This window comes from Notolepis coatsorum (genome assembly GCF_963971535.1).
Source record: "Notolepis coatsorum genome assembly, chromosome: 13".
Lineage (NCBI taxonomy): Eukaryota > Metazoa > Chordata > Actinopteri > Aulopiformes > Paralepididae > Notolepis > Notolepis coatsorum.
In genome coordinates this window covers 121,836,571-121,856,838 of record NC_140177.1, presented here as the reverse complement: position 1 = coordinate 121,856,838, position 20,268 = coordinate 121,836,571, and the positions used below count along the sequence as shown (strand labels likewise).

Sequence of the window (20,268 nt, the reverse complement as noted above, 5' to 3'; positions counted from 1 at the left end):
AGAATCCAACATAATAACGACCAAACTCTCTGTATCTAAGACCCGAGAGCCATATATACACAGAATTAAACGTAATAACGACTGAACTCTCTGTATCTAAGACCTGAGAGCCATAGATGCACAGAATCCATAACGACCAAACTCTCTGTATCTAAGACCCCTGAGGTTCTGCTGCACTAAATGCCCCCCCCCCCCCACACTCCCTCCAACCGGTGACAAGACCCGAGAGACTTAGATACACAGGGCTTGACTGCAGAATGGCTTAACTCTCTCTATCTAAGGCTCTTCCGCCGCTCTGCGTCCCGTTTTCCAGCTCTCGTCCTGCTCTGTGTGCGAGTACCATTACTACTGCTGCTGATGATGTGTGTGTGTGTGTGTGTGTACTACGCAAGCCCCATCTCCTCCAGCACACTCCTCGGTGACTCATCCTCCTGGGAAGGGGGGGGGGGGGAGAGAGAGAGAGAGAGAGAGAGAGAGAGAGAGAGAGAGAGAGAGAGAGAGAGAGAAAATTGTAAATCCATAATCAAATTCAATAGATACATTTGGGAAATACATTTGGAATCAATTGACACTTGTGGGCGTGCTAACATGTTTTGTTAGCCGGTCATGTGTGTGTGGTTATCGGCCGATGCAGATTATTTCAAAATATAAGATGAATCGCTCCATCACTACAGTACATAGGACTTCACAATGGGGTTCGATTAGCCTTATTTTTGTCCACAAAGGATGTTGTGTGACCTTTATAAACTTCAACCACGTGTGACCTTTAAATCTTCAACCTCTTGCCGGTATAAACATGCCTCAAGCATGGTATTCAATAAAAGCCCCCATACGCACACTGACATGTTGCCTTGGTAACATAAAGTAGGTTTAAAAGTCTTAGAAGTAGTGAGGTTACCTAACATTTAAGTAGCTTTAGCATACAGTGCAGGGTTCGAAATTAACGGGGGCTTGGGGCTAAATGCCCTCGAAAATTGACCAAATGCCCTCGATAATCAGTTAAGGGGGCAAAAAAAGCCCCCGACAGTTTACTAATTATATATATAATTATATATATGCTCTACAGTGCGAGCATTTCTTCGTATTTGCCCCTAATAAAATGTGTGTGTGCGAACCGGAAAAATCAATTACTTGCAGTGTGCGAGACAGACGAGTGATTGTGAAGATTACAAAACAGCTCCGCTGTTAATAGTTCAGATTGAAACTGGACTGAAATTCAGTTTTTGGGTGGAATGTTTGTTCCAAGGAGGAGGGAGGCGGGGCCCGCTGCGTGTTACAGGGAGATGCTTCCAGGCACTTGAGAGGTGCTGCGAACACAGACAGAGCGCTCTGCTCTCATCAAGCATTACACTGCTATCTTAACGTTAGCAAGCTAAGCATCTGCATAGCGCGACCTGTGTAACGTTAAGTAACTTGTGTTCGGCGGGGAAAGACCGTTCCATTTGTAACACAACTCCAATTTGTAACATCCAAATCCGATCCCGATGCGCATTTCCTTCATTCCACAGCGCTGAGCGCGCAACGTATTTCATTGATCGATCTGGCCAGAGCCTATACTCACAAACGTTGCGTGTGTGGGGTTTTTCATCAATTTGAAACAAGCCTCTTGACTGTTGGAATTAGGGATGTTAAAAATCTAATAATATTATTCAATATTAGACATTCATTGATCCAGAGGCAACCGGTTATTCGTCTGCTATTTGTAGATATATCAAGACAACAACACAACTTGCCCTCAGGGACAATAATATTTAATCTATTTAGATAAGAGTATGTATGTATTATTTACAGATAATTGAAGGTACCTCAAAACATGAAACCAAGCCATGATGTCACACATCGTGTGTGTGTGTGTGTGTGTTACTTGAACAATTGTCACTGTGCTCCTAAATTTCTGTGTGCTCCTAAATTTGTATTTAGATTTTATTTATTAACATTTTATTTAGGAGCACATGTGCTCCTTGGGAAAAAGGTTAGCGTAGAGCCCTATATATGGAGACATTAACATTACGTTATCAAACATAGGGACGAAGACTGTAAAAAAAAGTGTCAACAATGTTTTATAATCTTTATGTTAATTTTCATTATAAAAATGTTGTGCCCCCGAAATACAAAAAAAAGCCCCCGAAAATCAATTAAGGGGGGCAAAAAAAGCCCTTGAAAAAATTTTTTAATTTCTAACCCTGATACAGTGGCTATCATTTGGAAGTTGAGCTCCATGTTTTATACTAGGGAGATAGCTAGATAGTATGTTAGCTAGTACAGACACCGGGGGAATCAATATGCTTTTCCACATACTATAATGTGAGGACCTTGCCATGAATACATAGGGTGAGACAGGATGAGAGACAGGACCCACTATAATTGCAAATCAAAGTGACTTTTTAAACAACCATTTTCACCAGGAGTCTCTCTTTGTTATTACTAGCCAACAGTGTTGGGCAGTAGCTAGCTACAAGTAGCGACACTACATAGCTTAACTACAATTCTCAGTAGCGTGCTGGTAGCTCGCTACTTTTTAACCAGGGTAGCGATCTCTGTAGCGGAGCTATTTATAGAACGAAGTAGTAACGTAGCGACGAGAAACGTTACACGCTACTTTCGGGAGAAACAGTCTAGACTAGAAGTTCTGCGAGGAGAAAAAAAACTCCCCGTAAAAAACCCACTATGATTGGTTGGTTTGTTTAGATATGAGTGACGACTCACGATTGGGTATGGTAGGCCAAAACTTTACGGGTAGGCCAATCAGAGGCAGGATAGGGCGGGACTCCAGGCCGCAAACCAGGAATTGAAAATCGAAACGCAGACCACTGAATGAGAATGAATGGATCATGCAATTTACAATAACAGAACCAGTCAGTGCGAAATAATGGCAGAGGGATTTGATGTTTCCACTGATGGCATTGATGAAGATGATGTCAACAACAATAACAACACTGCATCTCCATGGCCCTACCTGGACACGTTTATGAGTTTGACTGAAAAAACGCCTAAAACATATGTGTTTAGGTGTTTATTGTGTCAACCAAAAACGAAGCTGCTCTCGACGTCCCACACGTCCAATACTAACTTGAGAACACATATTCAGGTGAGCTGATGAAAACCCTTACTGTCTTTACATAAACATTGTCAACTGTTCCCAAACAGCACACAAGTCAGTGCACTTTTTATCAACAGCTTTAACTAACAGTCTGAGATAGGCTAGCTGCTATGAACAATATTATTGATTGATTGATTGAAAAGTGTATTAACAGATTGCAGAATGGGTACAGTACAGTACAGCTCAATACATACAATTGTTAAGGGGATGCAGACCAGAGAAAGACTTTCGTCTTGTTTACATCAGGGTCCCCCATTTTCAATTCATCATAACATATATGACATACATGACATACAGATAGACAGTACTGCTACATCTATACATTAATGACATATCAGATTTGCAAATACAGTACTGTTTGTGATACAAAAAGTGTCCAGAAAAAGAGTGTATATACATTTGACGTAGAAACTGTACATTGGTGGAGGTTGGGTGGGTGGGGTTGGTGGGTGGGGGCTGTACATTGGAGGGGGGGGGGGGGGGGGGGGGTAGGGGGACACTGTACACTGTACATTGGGGGGTGGAGAAAAGAAAAAAATAGGGAAAAGATCGTCCTAGACCAGTGGTTCTCAACCTGTGGCCATGGAATGTTTTGTGAGTTACATATCTAGCAGCCAAGGATAGTATTGTTTGTCTAGCAGTGTCAAGCTTGAGTGTTATACTCTGAGTACATACTGTAGTAGTATAGACATATTAGCATAGTTGGTAGTAGTATATACATGGTAGCATAATAGTAAAATGAAGTAAGACAGTTAAAATTCAGATATTGAAGAAGTGTGTTTTTGGTTGATAAAGTGGGCAGGTTTCAGAAGATGCAGAGTTTAGGGATAAATAACAATCAAACTGAGCTATTTTTTTGCCTGCCTATTTGTTTGGTGTAAACTTGATCACAAAGTAAAAAAAAAAAAAAAAGTAGTGCCGATGTAGCTAGCTATTTTTGCCATGTTCTTGTAGTGTAGCTTGCTACATTTATCTGGGGATAGCTTCCATTGTAGTTTAGCTATATTTAATCGAGAGTAACTTGTAGTGTAGCTTGCTACATTTTCCAAGTAGCTTGCCCATCACTGCTAGCCAACAGGCTGCTTTCAGATCCAGTAGGAGCTGTGCCAATTCCATGGGTTTGACACATCAGGCTGTGTGTGTGTGTGTGTGTGTGTGTGTGTGTGTGTGTGTGTGTGTGTCTGCTCTCTACCTCTTGCAGCATGTCTGCCTGTGTGTGTGTGTGTGTGTGTGTGTGTGTGTGTGTGTGTGTGTGTGTGTGTGTGTGTGTGTGTGTGTGTGTGTGTGTGTGTATGTGTGTCTCTGCTCTCTATACCTCTTGCAGCAGGTCTGCCTGTGAATGTGTATGTATGTATGTATGTATGTATGTATGTATGTATGTATGTATGTATGTATGTATGTATGTATGTATGTATGTATGTATGTATGTATGTATGTATGTATGTATGTATGTATGTATGTATGTATGTATGTATGTATGTATGTATGTATGTATGTATGTATGTATCAGCGTTTCCGTTAGCCGGTAATTACCGGTATTTGACCGGCAAAATCTGTTGAAGTCAGACATATTTAATCTCTCCGGTCTTAATGTCCGGTGAAAATAATACCCTCTAAGCACAATTTGATTATTTTAATTGTATTAAAATAGGCTAAAATTAAATAGCCTATGCGATGAACGAAACAATCATTACATTTGTTTCATCGTTGCTTCTAATAATGACAACGACGTTGTCAGCGAGAGCTTAGTGCTGGGTTTGGAAGTGCATGTGCAGCTGCAGAGCCGGAGCAGCAGCGGCACAGTGCAGTACTCCAATTCAGCCATTGGCAATTCAGCTGTTGGTTGGGGGGCGCTGCTGAGCGGTCCCCAGATAGAGCCAGAAAACAGCTGAATCTGCTGCTCTGCATCGACATACTCTCGCAAATAAGTCATTGGGAGGTAGAGAGAGAGAGTCGTCACGCAAACCCACGACAATGTTGCCGTCTCTCTCTGCCATATTTCTCAGTTCTTCGCTTGATATAATTAATACAAATGTCCAATATAACGGAATTCGTTAGCTCATAAAAATGTGATTATAACAGACTGCTGTTTATTAATGTCGGGCGACTGCCCACAGACACCTATTTGATTTAAAGTCGGCAGCAGCACGGAGTCTCGGGACTTATTTTATTTGGAATATAATGACTATACGCAAAAGTAGCCTAGTTTTAAGTAAAAATATTATAAATCTACATGCCTTGATGATGTCATTCTTTTGTTTTGTTGTCATTCTTTTGCCTATCAATTGTTTTTAAGCTCAATAAACTCTGACCGGAAATTCTCTCATTTGACCGGTAGATTGAAATCTACCAGACACTGAGGCCGGCAACAATTTTTTCTAACGGAAACCCTGGTATGTATGTATTAGGGATGCTCGATATTGGCTTTTTTACCGATACCGATATTCCGATATTGTCCAACTCTTAATTTCCGATACCGATATCAACCGATATCAACCGATACCGATATATGCAGGGTTTCCCCGTCCAAAAAACGGAATAATTTCAGGTGACTAATAATTTCACTGGATATATATATAACAAATATTCGTATTGTTTTTTTTTGTTTTTAAACCGATACCGATATTTTCCGATATCACATTTTACTGCCGATATCGGCCGATAATATCGGTCGGCCGATAATATCGGACATCCCTAGTATGTATGTATGTGCAGGGCTCTACAGTGCGACCAAATTGCTCGCATATGCCCCTAAAAATATGTGTGTGCGAACCGTAAAACTCAATTACACGCACGGTGTGCGAGTACAGATTACAGCCTCTCGTATTTTTTTTCTCCGCCGCGAGAAACGCTAAAAAACTACAAGTCCCACATTGCACTCAAGCCAACGGTCCAATCACAGTAGAGTGACGTGACTGGTTTCAAGAGAAAGAAAGCAAATGACCAATCGGAAGCTCTCATTTGGCTTGTTTACTTCCTGAAACGCCACCATTGCGATATGCGAGTTTCCCGAGACATGTAACTTCTAGTCTTACCAATAGCAATATATTTTAGAACACTTAGATTTAGCGATAACAATAGTAATATAACGTTAATGCAACAAAACGAATGCCTTGCTTTGTTAATCATAACGTTGATGCAGTAGCGTATGCCGTTGTGTTGACTGTAACGGACATGATAACAACATAACACTGTGTACACATTCAAATAGCGATAATCTATTCTAACATTTTCAAATCGATGCAGTTGAATTTCCCCCTTAGGATCGATGCATTGTTACACCCCTACACCAAAGTCACTGGCCCACTGTGTATACAGCCAACTTGGCTAGCGTTATGAACAGCAGAGGTGGGCAATAGGGTCCAGCTGCAGCGCCGGACGGCCGGAGTGCAAGCGGTGTGACGTAATTGGCAGACTCGACTGTCAATCAATCAATGTTTCTGTACTGGAGGTGTACAGTATTTCAATAGGCAACCCTGAAACGATTATTTCTCTAGCCAAAACATAGCCTGGCATTGTATGCATAAAAGGGGCAAAAGCTAAAGTTAAGTGACTATTACTTTTGTAGCAGTAGTTTGATTTGATAGTTTATTTGATAGGGACAGCACATGTTAATGAACATCAAGTACAAAATACAAAATGTAAACATGCAGGGTTGTAGCAAGAGCTAATTTACACACATGCACGCACAGTACAAATATACATTTATAAAAAAAAAAAAAAAAAAAAAAACTCTTTTACTTGAAATATTTTCACTGTGCTCCTAAATATTTTTGGGTGCTCCTAAATTTCTTTGTGTGCTCCTAACTTTTTTCATTTAGGAGCACCTGTGCCCCTAGTGAAAAAGGTTAGCGTAGAGCCCTGATGTGTGTCTCTGCTCTCTACCTCTTGCAGCAGGTCTGCCTGTGTGTGTATAGTCAAGTCAAGTCAAGAGTTTTATTTGTCATGGCATACCAAGTATACAATGAAATGCGGGTGGTCTTGCCCGCAACGATGTGCATTACAGTTGTACAAAATATATAGAATCCAATAAAAAAAAAACATTGTGCAATAAACAGGTAACAGGTAACATGGTGTGACATCTCGGTATCTGTACATAGTTATTTACAGAGCATATAGGACATGCTAGGTAGCTTTAGTAGTGCAATACACTGTTCCTGTTGTTATACTAATTTAAAGTGGCCTTTCCTTTTGGCCATAAGTGTGCGTGTGTGCGGCATGAGTGTGTGCCCGCTCATGTTAAAGTGTTAAAGTGGCTGCTAGTGTGTGAGCGTGCACAGCGTGCGTGTCGTGTGTGTGCTCATGTGTGCTTGTGTGTGGATAGTTCAGTGTTCTGTGGCACTCAATGTTCATTGTTCAAGGCTCTGATGGCCAGGGGGAAGAAGCTGAGCCTGTGTATGTATGTATATGTGTGTGTGTGTGTGTGTGTGTGTGTGTGTGTGTGTGTGCGCGTGCGTGTGTGTCTCTGCTCCCTACCTCTTGCAGCAGGTCTGCCTGCTCGATGGCTTTGAGGACACTCTTCTTAGACGTGTCTTGGATCTCTCCTCCCAGCAGGAACTCATCCAGGATGAAGTAAGCCTTCTCAAAGTTAAAGATTATGTCCAACTCGCACACCTGCACCCAAAGAAAGACAAATAAAACAGATCAAACTGTTGTCACGATCTGCCCTATGAAGGAGTCCAAATGAATATAGGATATCATAGAAATGTATAGAATAGTATAACAGGCCTATTTTATAAGTCAATTTGTGAATAAACGTGCATGCGCCATACCAGAGTATAGTCAGGTTTTCATCGTTATTTCTTTTATTCGATCTTTTTCTCTCACACGGACCTCAGGGTTACCATAGGGAATCACTCTGAGATCGCTAGATCCTGCTAGGTGGCAGTATTGCCCACCCTTCTAAACCTTTTTTTCACACCCGATGTTAGATTTAATTCAATCCGGGCGCAGTTTTTTTGGTCAGGCGAGTCCAGCGGTTCACTCGATCACATTGAAACGCGTCCAATGCCCCCGATGCATGTGTTGTGGTGGATTATGTTGGCGACACGATGGACAACTGGAAATTGCGATCAGACAATTGGAATATTCTTTTTGGGGTACCTCCTAGTGAAGGTAAGGACTATATGACATCAATTCTGCTTTGATCCAACCATGATTTCACATCGATCGCAACGACCATCTGTAACGTACTCCAAAATGTATGCCGTTGGTGACGATCAAAGCATCAAAAAACGACCCCCCCCCTACTCCCTTTCATGCATTCATGATGAAACATAATACCTATTATATACATTTGATTTGGAAATCAACGACAACGCCTTTAGTCAAATTCACGTATTGCTCCATAGCACCGTTTTCTGGAATTAGCCAGGATCAATCTGAAACTATACTTATATTCACCACGGTATAACACACAAATGTATACATGAAAACATTTATTCTTTTTCACATATTGAACGATGGATAGTTGATGTCAAATGAGCCATAGTATTGGATCCATAGCTATAATATAGAATATAGATATAGCCCTGCAAACACCGCCACGCATCACTATCTCTTAGAGCGGTGGCGCAGTAGGAACAAAGATTGGCTAGACCCGTGGCGCTGATTGAGTAGTTTTTTGTAGACCCTCAGTGGTGTTTCTGGTTAGGAAAGACACTGATGACTGACAGGAGGCAGGACTAGCAGTTCACTTGGTGCCTAATGATTGACCTCTTTTCTTGATCCTCCAATCACATTTGGAAAACAAAAGAAAAAAATCGTGCATCGGACGTCACAGATACGGTTTCCAAGCCACCTACAAAGACCTACAAACGGGGGGCTTTTGAAGTGATGCGTGAAATCACTGCACCCAGGCAGCAGTGGTTCGGCCAAAAAAGTTATATGTAGAGTATGTATCAACTAATTTTTTTTATTTCTCCACATGGTAAATACACAGGTTTACATGTTTACAGGAACGTTTTGGAGTTGTATTTGGAGTATATTTTGTGAGTGTTGGGAACTAGACTACATGGAGGAACCTACTTCCAATGAATGATGCTAAGCTAGGCTAACGATGCGGGTGTGCCCTACTCAAATTGCATGTACAGAGAAGAAAAGGGTATGTATCCGCTTGTCTAACTCCGGGGGAGATTTTTTATTTTACAGTTTTAAGACAAACAAAATGTTGCAAGCCTCCCAAGAGGAAACATCACATGTAAATATACTGAATCAAATAGTACGTCATGGTACTTTACACACTCGTATCTCCTTGTGACAACTTACTGAGTGTCAAGTGTCAGCACCGAGGGTGAAGACGTGGTGTGATTGGGATGAAACGCAGATGTAACTCTCTATCAATGATCTTTCTTAACTCCTAACCACAAAAATGCTGCTTTTTCCTTCTTTCTTCCTAATGTCACATTAAAAGGGGTGCTAAAATAAGATGCTGTGTATGTGTATATCCGTGTGTGTGTGCGCTACTATACCTGTACCATTACTACCAGACCTACACCATTACTACCAGACATAGACCATGACTAGTATACATACACCATTACTAGTATACCTACACCATTACTACTATACCTACACCATTACTACTATACCTACACCATTACTACTATACCTACACCATTACTACCAGACCTACACCATTACTAGTATACCTACACCATTACTACTATACCTACACCATTACTACCAGACCTACACCATTACTACCAGACCTACACCATTACTACTATACCTACACCATTACTACTATACCTACACCATTACTACTATACCTACACCATTACTACTATACCTACACCATTACTACCAGACCTACACCATTACTACTATACCTACACCATTACTACTATACCTACACCATTACTACTATACCTACACCATTACTACCAGACCTACACCATTACTACTATACCTACACCATTACTACTATACCTACACCATTACTACCAGACCTACACCATTACTACTATACCTACACCATTACTAATATACCTGCACCATTACTACTATACCTACACCATTACTACTATACCTACACCATTACTACTATACCTGCACCATCACTACTATACCTACACCATTACTACTATACCTACACCATTACTACTATACCTACACCATTACTACTATACCTACACCATTACTACTATACCTACACCATTACTACCAGACCTACACCATTACTACTATACCTACACCATTACTACCAGACCTACACCATTACTACTATACCTACACCATTACTACTATACCTACACCATTACTACCAGACCTACACCATTACTACCAGACCTACACCATTACTACCAGACCTACACCATTACTACTATACTGTGAAGTGCCACAGAACAACAGTGACCCTTTTGGAAATTGACATCCTGTTTGTTCCTTTATAACCAGTATATTCTTTATAGACTTTAAAACTAAACTCTGGTTGGAAGACAGTGAAATGATTGTTGTGTGAATCTAACCTATTTTTCACATATAATAATTATATATACTGTAGGTATAAAGGTATAGATATGTATAATGCTATATTGATTATATGTTTCATCGGCAAATTATATGTTTCTGCTTAAGAATGATTTGCTTGGTCTGTACAGATGTATCTGTCTCCCTCCCTCCACATGAACATGCAGTAGGGAGTTAACCAGAAAGAATGTGACCTTGCCAGGCAGGGCCTCTTCCCTGAGCTCTCCGGCCGGCAGACGCATGGTTAACAGGTTAACCCTTTGTAAGTTCTGAATAAGATGAAAAGTGGAGGGACTTTCTCATACTTGAAAAAACTATGTAACTGAAGGTAACGCAAGTAAAAGAAAAGGGAGGGACACTTACTGTGCACGTAAAGTAAAACGATTGGATAAATATATACTACGTATTGTACGTTGGTTGGCTAGTGAAATGACATCCCTGTGACATCACTGTCTTTAGACCAATAGAAATATGATGCCGGATCAATATAAAAAGGACTGTTCCTCCTTCGAGGAGCCAGATTTGAAGATTTACCATGGCAGGCACAAGCAGGCACAAGCCGTGTCAGATGAGATGTTTTTGTTTTATACTTCTTTTAACTGAGTTGGACATTTCCAATGAAGTCTCTTCTGTAACTTGCTTTTTCTAAATAAAACAGTTTTTTATAATATACCTTTTTGCATCCATTCTTCTAACTGAAAGACGGACGGGTAAGCATTGAAATGTTTTTGCATTGTAACTTTACCCATTGCTTAGTGATGTTCATGATTTATGATGTAAAACTTTAGAAGTGGGTTCTGTATAATGGGATTATCAAGTAAAGCCATACAGTGATAATACGTGTAACGGATAAGGGAAATGGACCTCATCTGAATAAAGAGAGTCCTTCCCAGTGCAAATAAAATAAAAGATTCCGCAACCCCAATCACTCAACCTAAGGTCGATGACTGGGTGGGGTCGGAACGGTGCATTCGCTATCTCTTGTCGGTCAGTGAGTAACAACAACATTTTGTAGACTCATTTGGTTCTGCATGTCAACCACTTCGCAGGACGCTGTTTGATGTCAAGATGAGCAGACCAATGAGTTATGAAGTTATCGATCTGACCTAAGACCTAGCTTGGGCACTTATCATGGCGTCCCTTCGTTGGGCATTTATACTAACTGAATAGGTGCTAACGGCCGAAGAAAACAGGACTACTGTCAAAAGCCTCTGGAATAAAATTTAATTACAGATTTGACAAAAAACTTAAAGTAGAAAGCTCTACTGGCGACTCGAGTGGAAAGCTCTACTCGGGAATATCACAATTCAATAGAAAGCTCTATCTTTGTGATTAAAGTAACGTTTACTTGCGACTAAAGGGTAACGGAATGTTTACTTACAGTCAAACTTAAAGTAGAAAGCTCTACTGGCGACTCGAGTGGTAAGCTCTACTCGGGAATATCACAATTCAATAGAAAGCTCTATCTTTGTGATTAAAGTAACGTTTACTTGCGACTAAAGGGTAACGGAATGTTTACTTACAGTCAAACTTAAAGTAGAAAGCTCTACTGGCGACTCGAGTGGAAAGCTCTACTCGGGAATATCACAATTCAATAGAAAGCTCTATCTTTGTGATTAAAGTAACGTTTACTTGCGACTAAAGGGTAACGGAATGTTTACTTACAGTCAAACTTAAAGTAGAAAGCTCTACTGGCGACTCGAGTGGAAAGCTCTACTCGGGAATATCACAATTCAATAGAAAGCTCTATCTTTGTGATTAAAGTAACGTTTACTTGCGACTAAAGGGTAACGGAATGTTTACTTACAGTCAAACCTAAAGTAGAAGGCTCTGCTTGCGACTAAATGGTAAATGGCTGCTTTTTTATATAGCGCTTTTATCCAAAGCGCTTTACAATTTGTTACTTACATATTACCCATTCACACACCGACGGCGGAGGCAACCATGCAAGGTGCCAACCTGCTCATCGGGAGCAATTAGGGGTTAAGTGTCTTGCTCAAGGACACATCGACACGCTGCCCAGGAGGAGCGGGAATCGAACCGGTTACCTCCGGATTGCCAGACGACTGCTCTACCTCCTGAGCCACTGTCGCCCCTAGAAACCTAAAATAAAAGGCTTAAAGTCACACTCGAGTGGAAAGCTCTACTCGGGAATATCACAATTCAATAGAAAGCTCTATCTTTGTGATTAAAGTAACGTTTACTTGCGACTAAATAAAAAAAAAAAAAATCACGCTTCACTAGAGAGCTCTGGGGGGAGTTACAAGTGCAACATAATTCCGTGCTTTGCCCACAGGAATGCAGGCTAACTAGCCACAAACAAGCTAAATGCTAACTGGATGGCTACCTAGCCCGAGGCTACGTGACGCTGCCAAAACGGCGCGTTCACAGGAATGCAGGCTAACTAGCCACAAGCGAGCTAAGTGCTAACTGGATAGCTACCTAGCCCGAGGCTACGTGACGCTGCCAAAACGGCGCGTTCACAGGAATGCAAGCTAACTAGCTCACCATCGGCTAACGAGCCAGTGCTAACACCCATGAGCTGACCCTAGCCAGACGGAAGCTAACTAGCTCACCATCGGCTAACGAGCCAGTGCTAACACCCATGAGCTGGCCCTAGCCAGACGGAAGCTAACTAGCTCACCATCGGCTAACGAGCCAGTGCTAACACCCATGAGCTGGCCCTAGCCAGACGGAAGCCAACTAGCTCACCATCGGCTAACGAGCCAGTGCTAACACCCATGAGCTGGCCTTAGCCAGACGGAAGCTAACCAGCTCCCCATCGGCTAACGAGCCAGTGCTAACACCCATGAGCTGGCCCTAGCCAGACGGAAGCTAACTAGCTCACCATCGGCTAACGAGCCAGTGCTAACACCCATGAGCTGGCCCTAGCCAGACGGAAGCTAACTAGCTCACTATCGGCTACCGAGCTGGTGCTAACAGGAGGCTACATAGCCCTAGTCTACAGGAGCGCCAGCTAACGAGCCAGTACCAACAGGATGTCTCACAATCATCCCCACATCACAGAGGACGATGAATTACCCTTGGATGATGGATTGGGAGTTTCTACACCCAGCAGGGGGTTAGACTACCCAGGAGAACGGGGAACACACCCAGAGTCCCCTGAGACGCTTGCGGAAAGTGAGGAATTCACAGAACCAAGCAAATCACAATACCCAGAGCTGCCGGCTGTACAGCAGGCAGTAATTGGCACAGGAGAGAAACCTTACTGTTGTGCCCAGTGTAAGAAGACCTTCAAGGCGAAGGCAGACCTTAAACAACACCACCTGGTACACACAGAACATAAACCTTACGGTTGCGCCCAGTGTGAGAAGACCTTCAAGACGAAGGGAGAGCTTAAAAGTCACCACTTGGTACACACAGAACATAAACCTTACGGTTGCGCCCAGTGTGAGAAGACCTTCAAGACGAAGGGAGAGCTTAAAAGTCACCACTTGGTACACACACGAGAGAAACCTTACTGCTGTGACCAGTGTGAAAAGAGCTTCAAGACGAAGGCTCACCTTAAAACACACCACATGGTGCACACACGAGAGAAACCTTACTGCTGTGACCAGTGTGAAAAGAGCTTCAAGACGAAGCGTCACCTTAAAATACACCACGTGGTACACACAGGAGAGAAACCTTACTGTTGTGCCCAGTGTAAGAAGACCTTCAAGACGAAGGGAGAGCTTAAAAGTCACCACTTGGTACACACAGGAGAGAAACCTTACTGCTGTGGCCAGTGTGGAAGGAGCTTCAAGACGGAGGCTCACCTTAAACAACACCACATGGTGCACACACAAGAGAAACCTTACTGCTGTGACCAGTGTGGAAAGAGCTTCAAGACGAAGCGTCACCTTAAACTACACCACGTGGTACACACAGGAGAGAAACCTTACTGCTGTGACCAGTGTGGAAAGAGCTTCAAGACGAAGCGTCACCTTAAAAGTCACCACTTGGTGCACACACAAGAGAAACCTTACTGCTGTGACCAGTGTGGAAAGAGCTTCAAGACGAAGCGTCACCTTAAACTACACCACGTGGTACACACAGGAGAGAAACCTTACTGCTGTGGCCAGTGTGGGAAGACCTTCAAGACGAAGGCAGAGCTTAAACCCCACAGACAGTGGAGACAGCCATGCAGGGTGCCAACCTGCAAAAGTTGACTGGAGCAGTTAAAGGTTATGTGTCTTGCTCAGGGACATTTCGACACACTACCTGGGACAAGCTGGAATCGAACCAGAAACCCTCCGATTGCCAGACGACCGCTCTGCCTCCTGAGACACTGTTTATGCAGGGTGAGAATGCGGTCAAGACGGAAGCGTCAATTAAAGAGCAAGGGTTGAATCATGAAGATTCTCAACGTGAACAATCCATAGATCTAGACCACAAGGAACTGACGGTGGAGGAATCACCACAAAATGAGGAGAGTGATGACGACTGGATGGTTATGTGTGTGGTTATGTCGGACCTGACATTTGAACCCACAAATGGAGACCCTGTTCTGCCACAGGATATTGGAAATGGACAGAACCAAGAAGACGATGTAGTCATTTTTCCTCTTTATGAGGCGCAAGGCTACACCTCAAAACGAGCATCTCCCTCCACTGACATAGAGGCGTTCAGCTCTCTAGACGAGTACCTAAAGGCCAAAAACATCAATTATGAGCACTGTTCCATTTTCTATGGCCCAGAAGAGGAGGATGGCGACATTCAGATCGAGGATCAGAACCCGAGGCCACAGATGACACCTTCAGGTGAAACTGAGTCTGAGCCTGAACAGGATGGGGAGCTAAATACCTCTGAAACTGAACACAGTTCTGATTACTCAACATATTGAGTAATAGCTCAAGAGAAGCTAGCACAAGGAGACGCTAGCTCCCCAAAGGGGCTTCAATGGCCCAAATGATGGAAAGAGAAATAAGAACCCCCGGTCAAGATCCAGGGAAAAACATGGGGGAGAAACTAACCCCAGAGCAGCAAGCGGAGATGAGGCCAAGGGAACCTTAAAGTCCAAGGCCGAGGGAGCTTTAAAGTCACTTAAACTGGAAGTAACATAATGCTTACTTAGAGTCAGAACTTAAGTAGAAAAACTCTACGAGTCTATAGCATGATAACTAGCCATTGCTAACAGGAGCTAATAGCAGGATAACTAGCCATTGCTAACAGAAGCTAATAGCAGGATAACGAGCCAGAAGCTAGCAGGAGCATAAGTCCTGCTACTGTGACGGAAGTGGAACCAGCGTAATCATACAGGCTGGTGTTATCAGCAGGAGCTGAGTCTACAAGAGGCTACATAGCCTGAGTCTACAAGAGGCTACATAGCCTGAGTCTACAAGAAGCTACATAGCCTGAGTCTACAAGAGGCTACATAGCCTGAATCTACAAGAGGCTACCTAGCCTGAGTCTACAGCAGGCTAACTAGCCAGAGCTAATACCAGACATAACAGTAACTGACTACCCAGTCTGGACCGAGACAAGCACAACACAGGGTTGACCCCCTGTGCAAGAAGGAAATGGACGGAAACAACAGTCCGAAAGGCCTGTGAACAATGTGCGCTGGTAAGGGGGACAAAACCTGAACCAGTGCCATCGAGACAAATAGCAGTATCTGAGAGCAGGACTGAAACTACTGGAGGAAGCGGGTGTAATGGCCCAATACTCTGTACCCTACCAGCCCAATACGAACGGGGTGGCAGAGACAGCTGTGCGCTCTATGAAGGATCAGATGATCAAAGTGAATATGTTGCGATCCTGGAATGAACCGACCTCCATCCTTAGGATACACCAAGGAGACCGACAGTACAGTTCGGACCGGAAGGATCAGAACCTGCCCTATTTCGGGCCAGGAGCATTCTTAGACGGGGGGGCTGTCCCCCGGAGTCAGTGGACGACGCAGCGAATGGCAAGAAGGAATATGCTGACCCAGGTCAGAACTCGGAAATGGAGGAAGACCGGGATGGGTCAAGCTCCAGAGCATCCTCAAGGTCCTCACCTAGACCTCCCAGACCTCCCAGACCTCCTAGACCTCCCAGACCTCCTAGACCTCCTAGACCGGACAGAGAGACATCGGCCTGGACCCAGGTTACAGGGCGACGAGAGCCCTGAATGGACCTGAAAGAGAGAAAAGAAATGAGTCCTCTGTGGACCGTATCTGTGATGTCCTGCGAGGCCTACGGACAGGGTCACACGACCAGGCCAACCACACTTCAATAGAGGACTGCTGCTACAATTCTCGGGGACCCGTGGGGTCGCCCGAGAAGTGACAATTCAACCTACCTCAAACTATGGGAGAGATCCAAGAGGTCAGAGGGGGTGACCCCAAGATGACCAAGATGACCACAAGATAACCACCAGGTGTTGTCTTCAGGTGCGGTGGCCGGGAACAACAGATGCAAGTCTTCCCGCCGGCTACCAGGGTAACAAGGTACCAAGATGGCAGAGGGGGTGTGGAGAGTCACAGCCACGTGACCCCGCAGTCGCCATCTCGTCCCCCAGTATAGACGCTATTAAGACAATGGAAAATGACCGACCAGGATGACAGAGGGGGTGTGAAGTGCCACAGAACAACAGTGACCCTTTTGGAAATTGACATCCTGTTTGTTCCTTTATAACCAGTATATTCTTTATAGACTTTAAAACTAAACTCTGGTTGGAAGACAGTGAAATGATTGTTGTGTGAATCTAACCTATTTTTCACATATAATAATTATATATACTGTAGGTATAAAGGTATAGATATGTATAATGCTATATTGATTATATGTTTCATCTGCAAATTATATGTTTCTGCTTAAGAATTATTTGCTTGGTCTGTACAGATGTATCTGTCTCCCTCCCTCCACATGAACATGCAGTAGGGAGTTAACCAGAAAGAATGTGACCTTGCCAGGCAGGGCCTCTTCCCTGAGCTCTCCGGCCGGCAGACGCATGGTTAACAGGTTAACCCTTTGTAAGTTCTGAATAAGATGAAAAGTGGAGGGACTTTCTCATACTTGAAAAAACTATGTAACTGAAGGTAACGCAAGTAAAAGAAAAGGGAGGGACACTTACTGTGCACGTAAAGTAAAACGATTGGATAAATATATACTACGTATTGTATGTTGGTTGGCTAGTGAAATGACATACCTGTGACATCACTGTCTTTAGACCAATAGAAATATGATGCCGGATCAATATAAAAAGGACTGTTCCTCCTTCGAGGAGCCAGATTTGAAGATTTACCATGGCAGGCACAAGCAGGCACAAGCCATGTCAGATGAGATGTTTGTTTTATACTTCTTTTAACTGAGTTGGACATTTCCAATGAAGTCTCTTCTGTAACTTGCTTTTTCTAAATAAAACAGTTTTTTATAATATACCTTTTTGCATCCATTCTTCTAACTGAAAGACGGACGGGTAAGCATTGAAATGTTTTTGCATTGTAACTTTACCCATTGCTTAGTGATGTTCATGATTTATGATGTAAAACTTTAGAAGTGGGTTCTGTATAATGGGATTATCAAGTAAAGCCATACAGTGATAATACGTGTAACGGATAAGGGAAATGGACCTCATCTGAATAAAGAGAGTCCTTCCCAGTGCAAATAAAATAAAAGATTCCGCAACCCCAATCACTCGACCTAAGGTCAATGACTGGGTGGGGTCGGAACGGTGCATTCGCTATCTCTTGTCGGTCAGTGAGTAACAACAACATTTTGTAGACTCATTTGGTTCTGCATGTCAACCACTTCGCAGGACGCTGTTTGATGTCAAGATGAGCAGACCAATGAGTTATGAAGTTATCGATCTGACCTAAGACCTAACTTGGGCACTTATCATATACCTACACCATTACTACCAGACCTACACCATTACTACCAGACCTACACCATTACTACTATACCTGCACCATTACTACCAGACCTACACCATTACTACTATACCTACACCATTACTACTATACCTACACCATTACTACTATACCTACACCATTGCTACTATACCTACACCATTACTACTATACCTACACCATTACTACTATACCTACACCATTGCTACTATACCTACACCATTACTACCATACCTACACCATTACTACTATACCTACACCATTACTACTAGACATACACCATTACTACCAGACCTACACCATTACTACTATACCTACACCATTACTACTAGACCTACACCATTACTACCAGACCTACACCATTACTACCAGACCTACACCATTACTACTATACCTGCACCAATACTACTATACCTACACCATTACTACTATACCTACACCATTACTACTATACCTACACCATTACTACCAGACCTACACCATTACTACCAGACCTACACCATTACTACTATACCTACACCATTACTACCAGACCTACACCATTACTACTATACCTACACCATTACTACTATACCTACACCATTACTACCAGACCTACACCATTACTACCAGACCTACACCATTACTACCAGACCTACACCATTACTACTATACCTACACCATTACTACTATACCTACACCATTACTACCAGACCTACACCATTACTACTATACCTACACCATTACTACTATACCTACACCATTACTACCAGACCTACACCATTACTACCAGACCTACACCATTACTACCAGACCTACACCATTACTACCAGATGGCTATCAGATCAGGGCTCCAGAATAACCATTTACTAGTAGCACTTGTAGCTCCTTACTGAACATTTTAGAAGTACCAGCATACAATTTAGTAGCAGCACTTAGATTGACATTGTGCACAACACATCCAATTTCATTACCCCACCTTTTTATGTAACGTTAGGCATATTCTATTCAAATGGACAGACAGTGCTCTTTCCCTTTTTATTATGTATGTATGTATTGAAAATGGACTGACCATTCTCTTCAAGCGCAGTCAATAAAAATGTATTGGACGTCTCTATGTCATTAGGACCCTATGATATTCCATTTAAAGTTTTCTAAGTGTGCACTTTTGCCACAGTCCTTTAGCGTCCAGAAGTCCATTTTAGTGCTGTGCCATCGCAGGAGAAAACCCTCCCTGCATATTTCATGCTTCATAGTGTTATTGTTGCTTTACGATTGAGTGCTTCATGATTAAACTTTGTGGTCGAATCAGCAAGCTTTTGCTAGACAACAGCAGAAAGCCAGACACAGTTATGCATTTCAAGTAATTCGCTGTAGATATCTACTGTGTTTCTGTGGCATGAATGAGATTTGTATATTTTATAGAGCATTGAAGATGGTCACGTTTGCTGGCCTCCTTAGTGCTGCTGAGTAAGGCTGGAGACTTACTCCTGGAAGCCTTATCAGTAGAGATGTTCCGATAAAAAAAATGTCCTTCCCGATCCGATTCCGATACCTAAGCTTTGGGTATCGGCCGATACCGATACTGATCCGATACCAGTGCATACATTAAAAAAATATATATATATTATATAAAATTATAAAACTTTTTTTTTTTTACAGCTACTGTTTTATATATACTGTTTTTTTAGTAATAACTATAAAGTAATGGTATTTATTCAACAACAGGTGATTGTATAGATTAGTATTAGTATCATTAATTGACAACTATCTCAATGAGTTCACCCACGGAATTGTTGTTGGTACATTGGTTCCACACGGACGTTAAACGTTGTTGCGCACTTCCTATCCAGAAGGCTCCGGTAACTTCAGCTCCTAGCAGAGG

General features: G+C 42.6%; 1 protein-coding gene across 1 annotated transcript in view; it reads right to left on the bottom strand.

Annotated features, from left to right (window-relative positions):
- Positions 1-236: 236 nt before the first annotated feature.
- ap1s1 (adaptor related protein complex 1 subunit sigma 1) overlaps positions 237-20,268 on the bottom strand; it is a 133,626-nt gene continuing 113,594 nt past the window's right edge. The window contains exons 4-5 of the mRNA XM_084327418.1: positions 7,577-7,714; positions 237-431 (exon numbers count right to left, since the gene is read on the bottom strand). Of these exons, the coding sequence (XP_084183544.1) occupies positions 384-431; positions 7,577-7,714 (186 nt within the window). The 3' untranslated portion in view covers positions 237-383. The remainder of the gene's footprint in view (positions 432-7,576; positions 7,715-20,268) is intronic.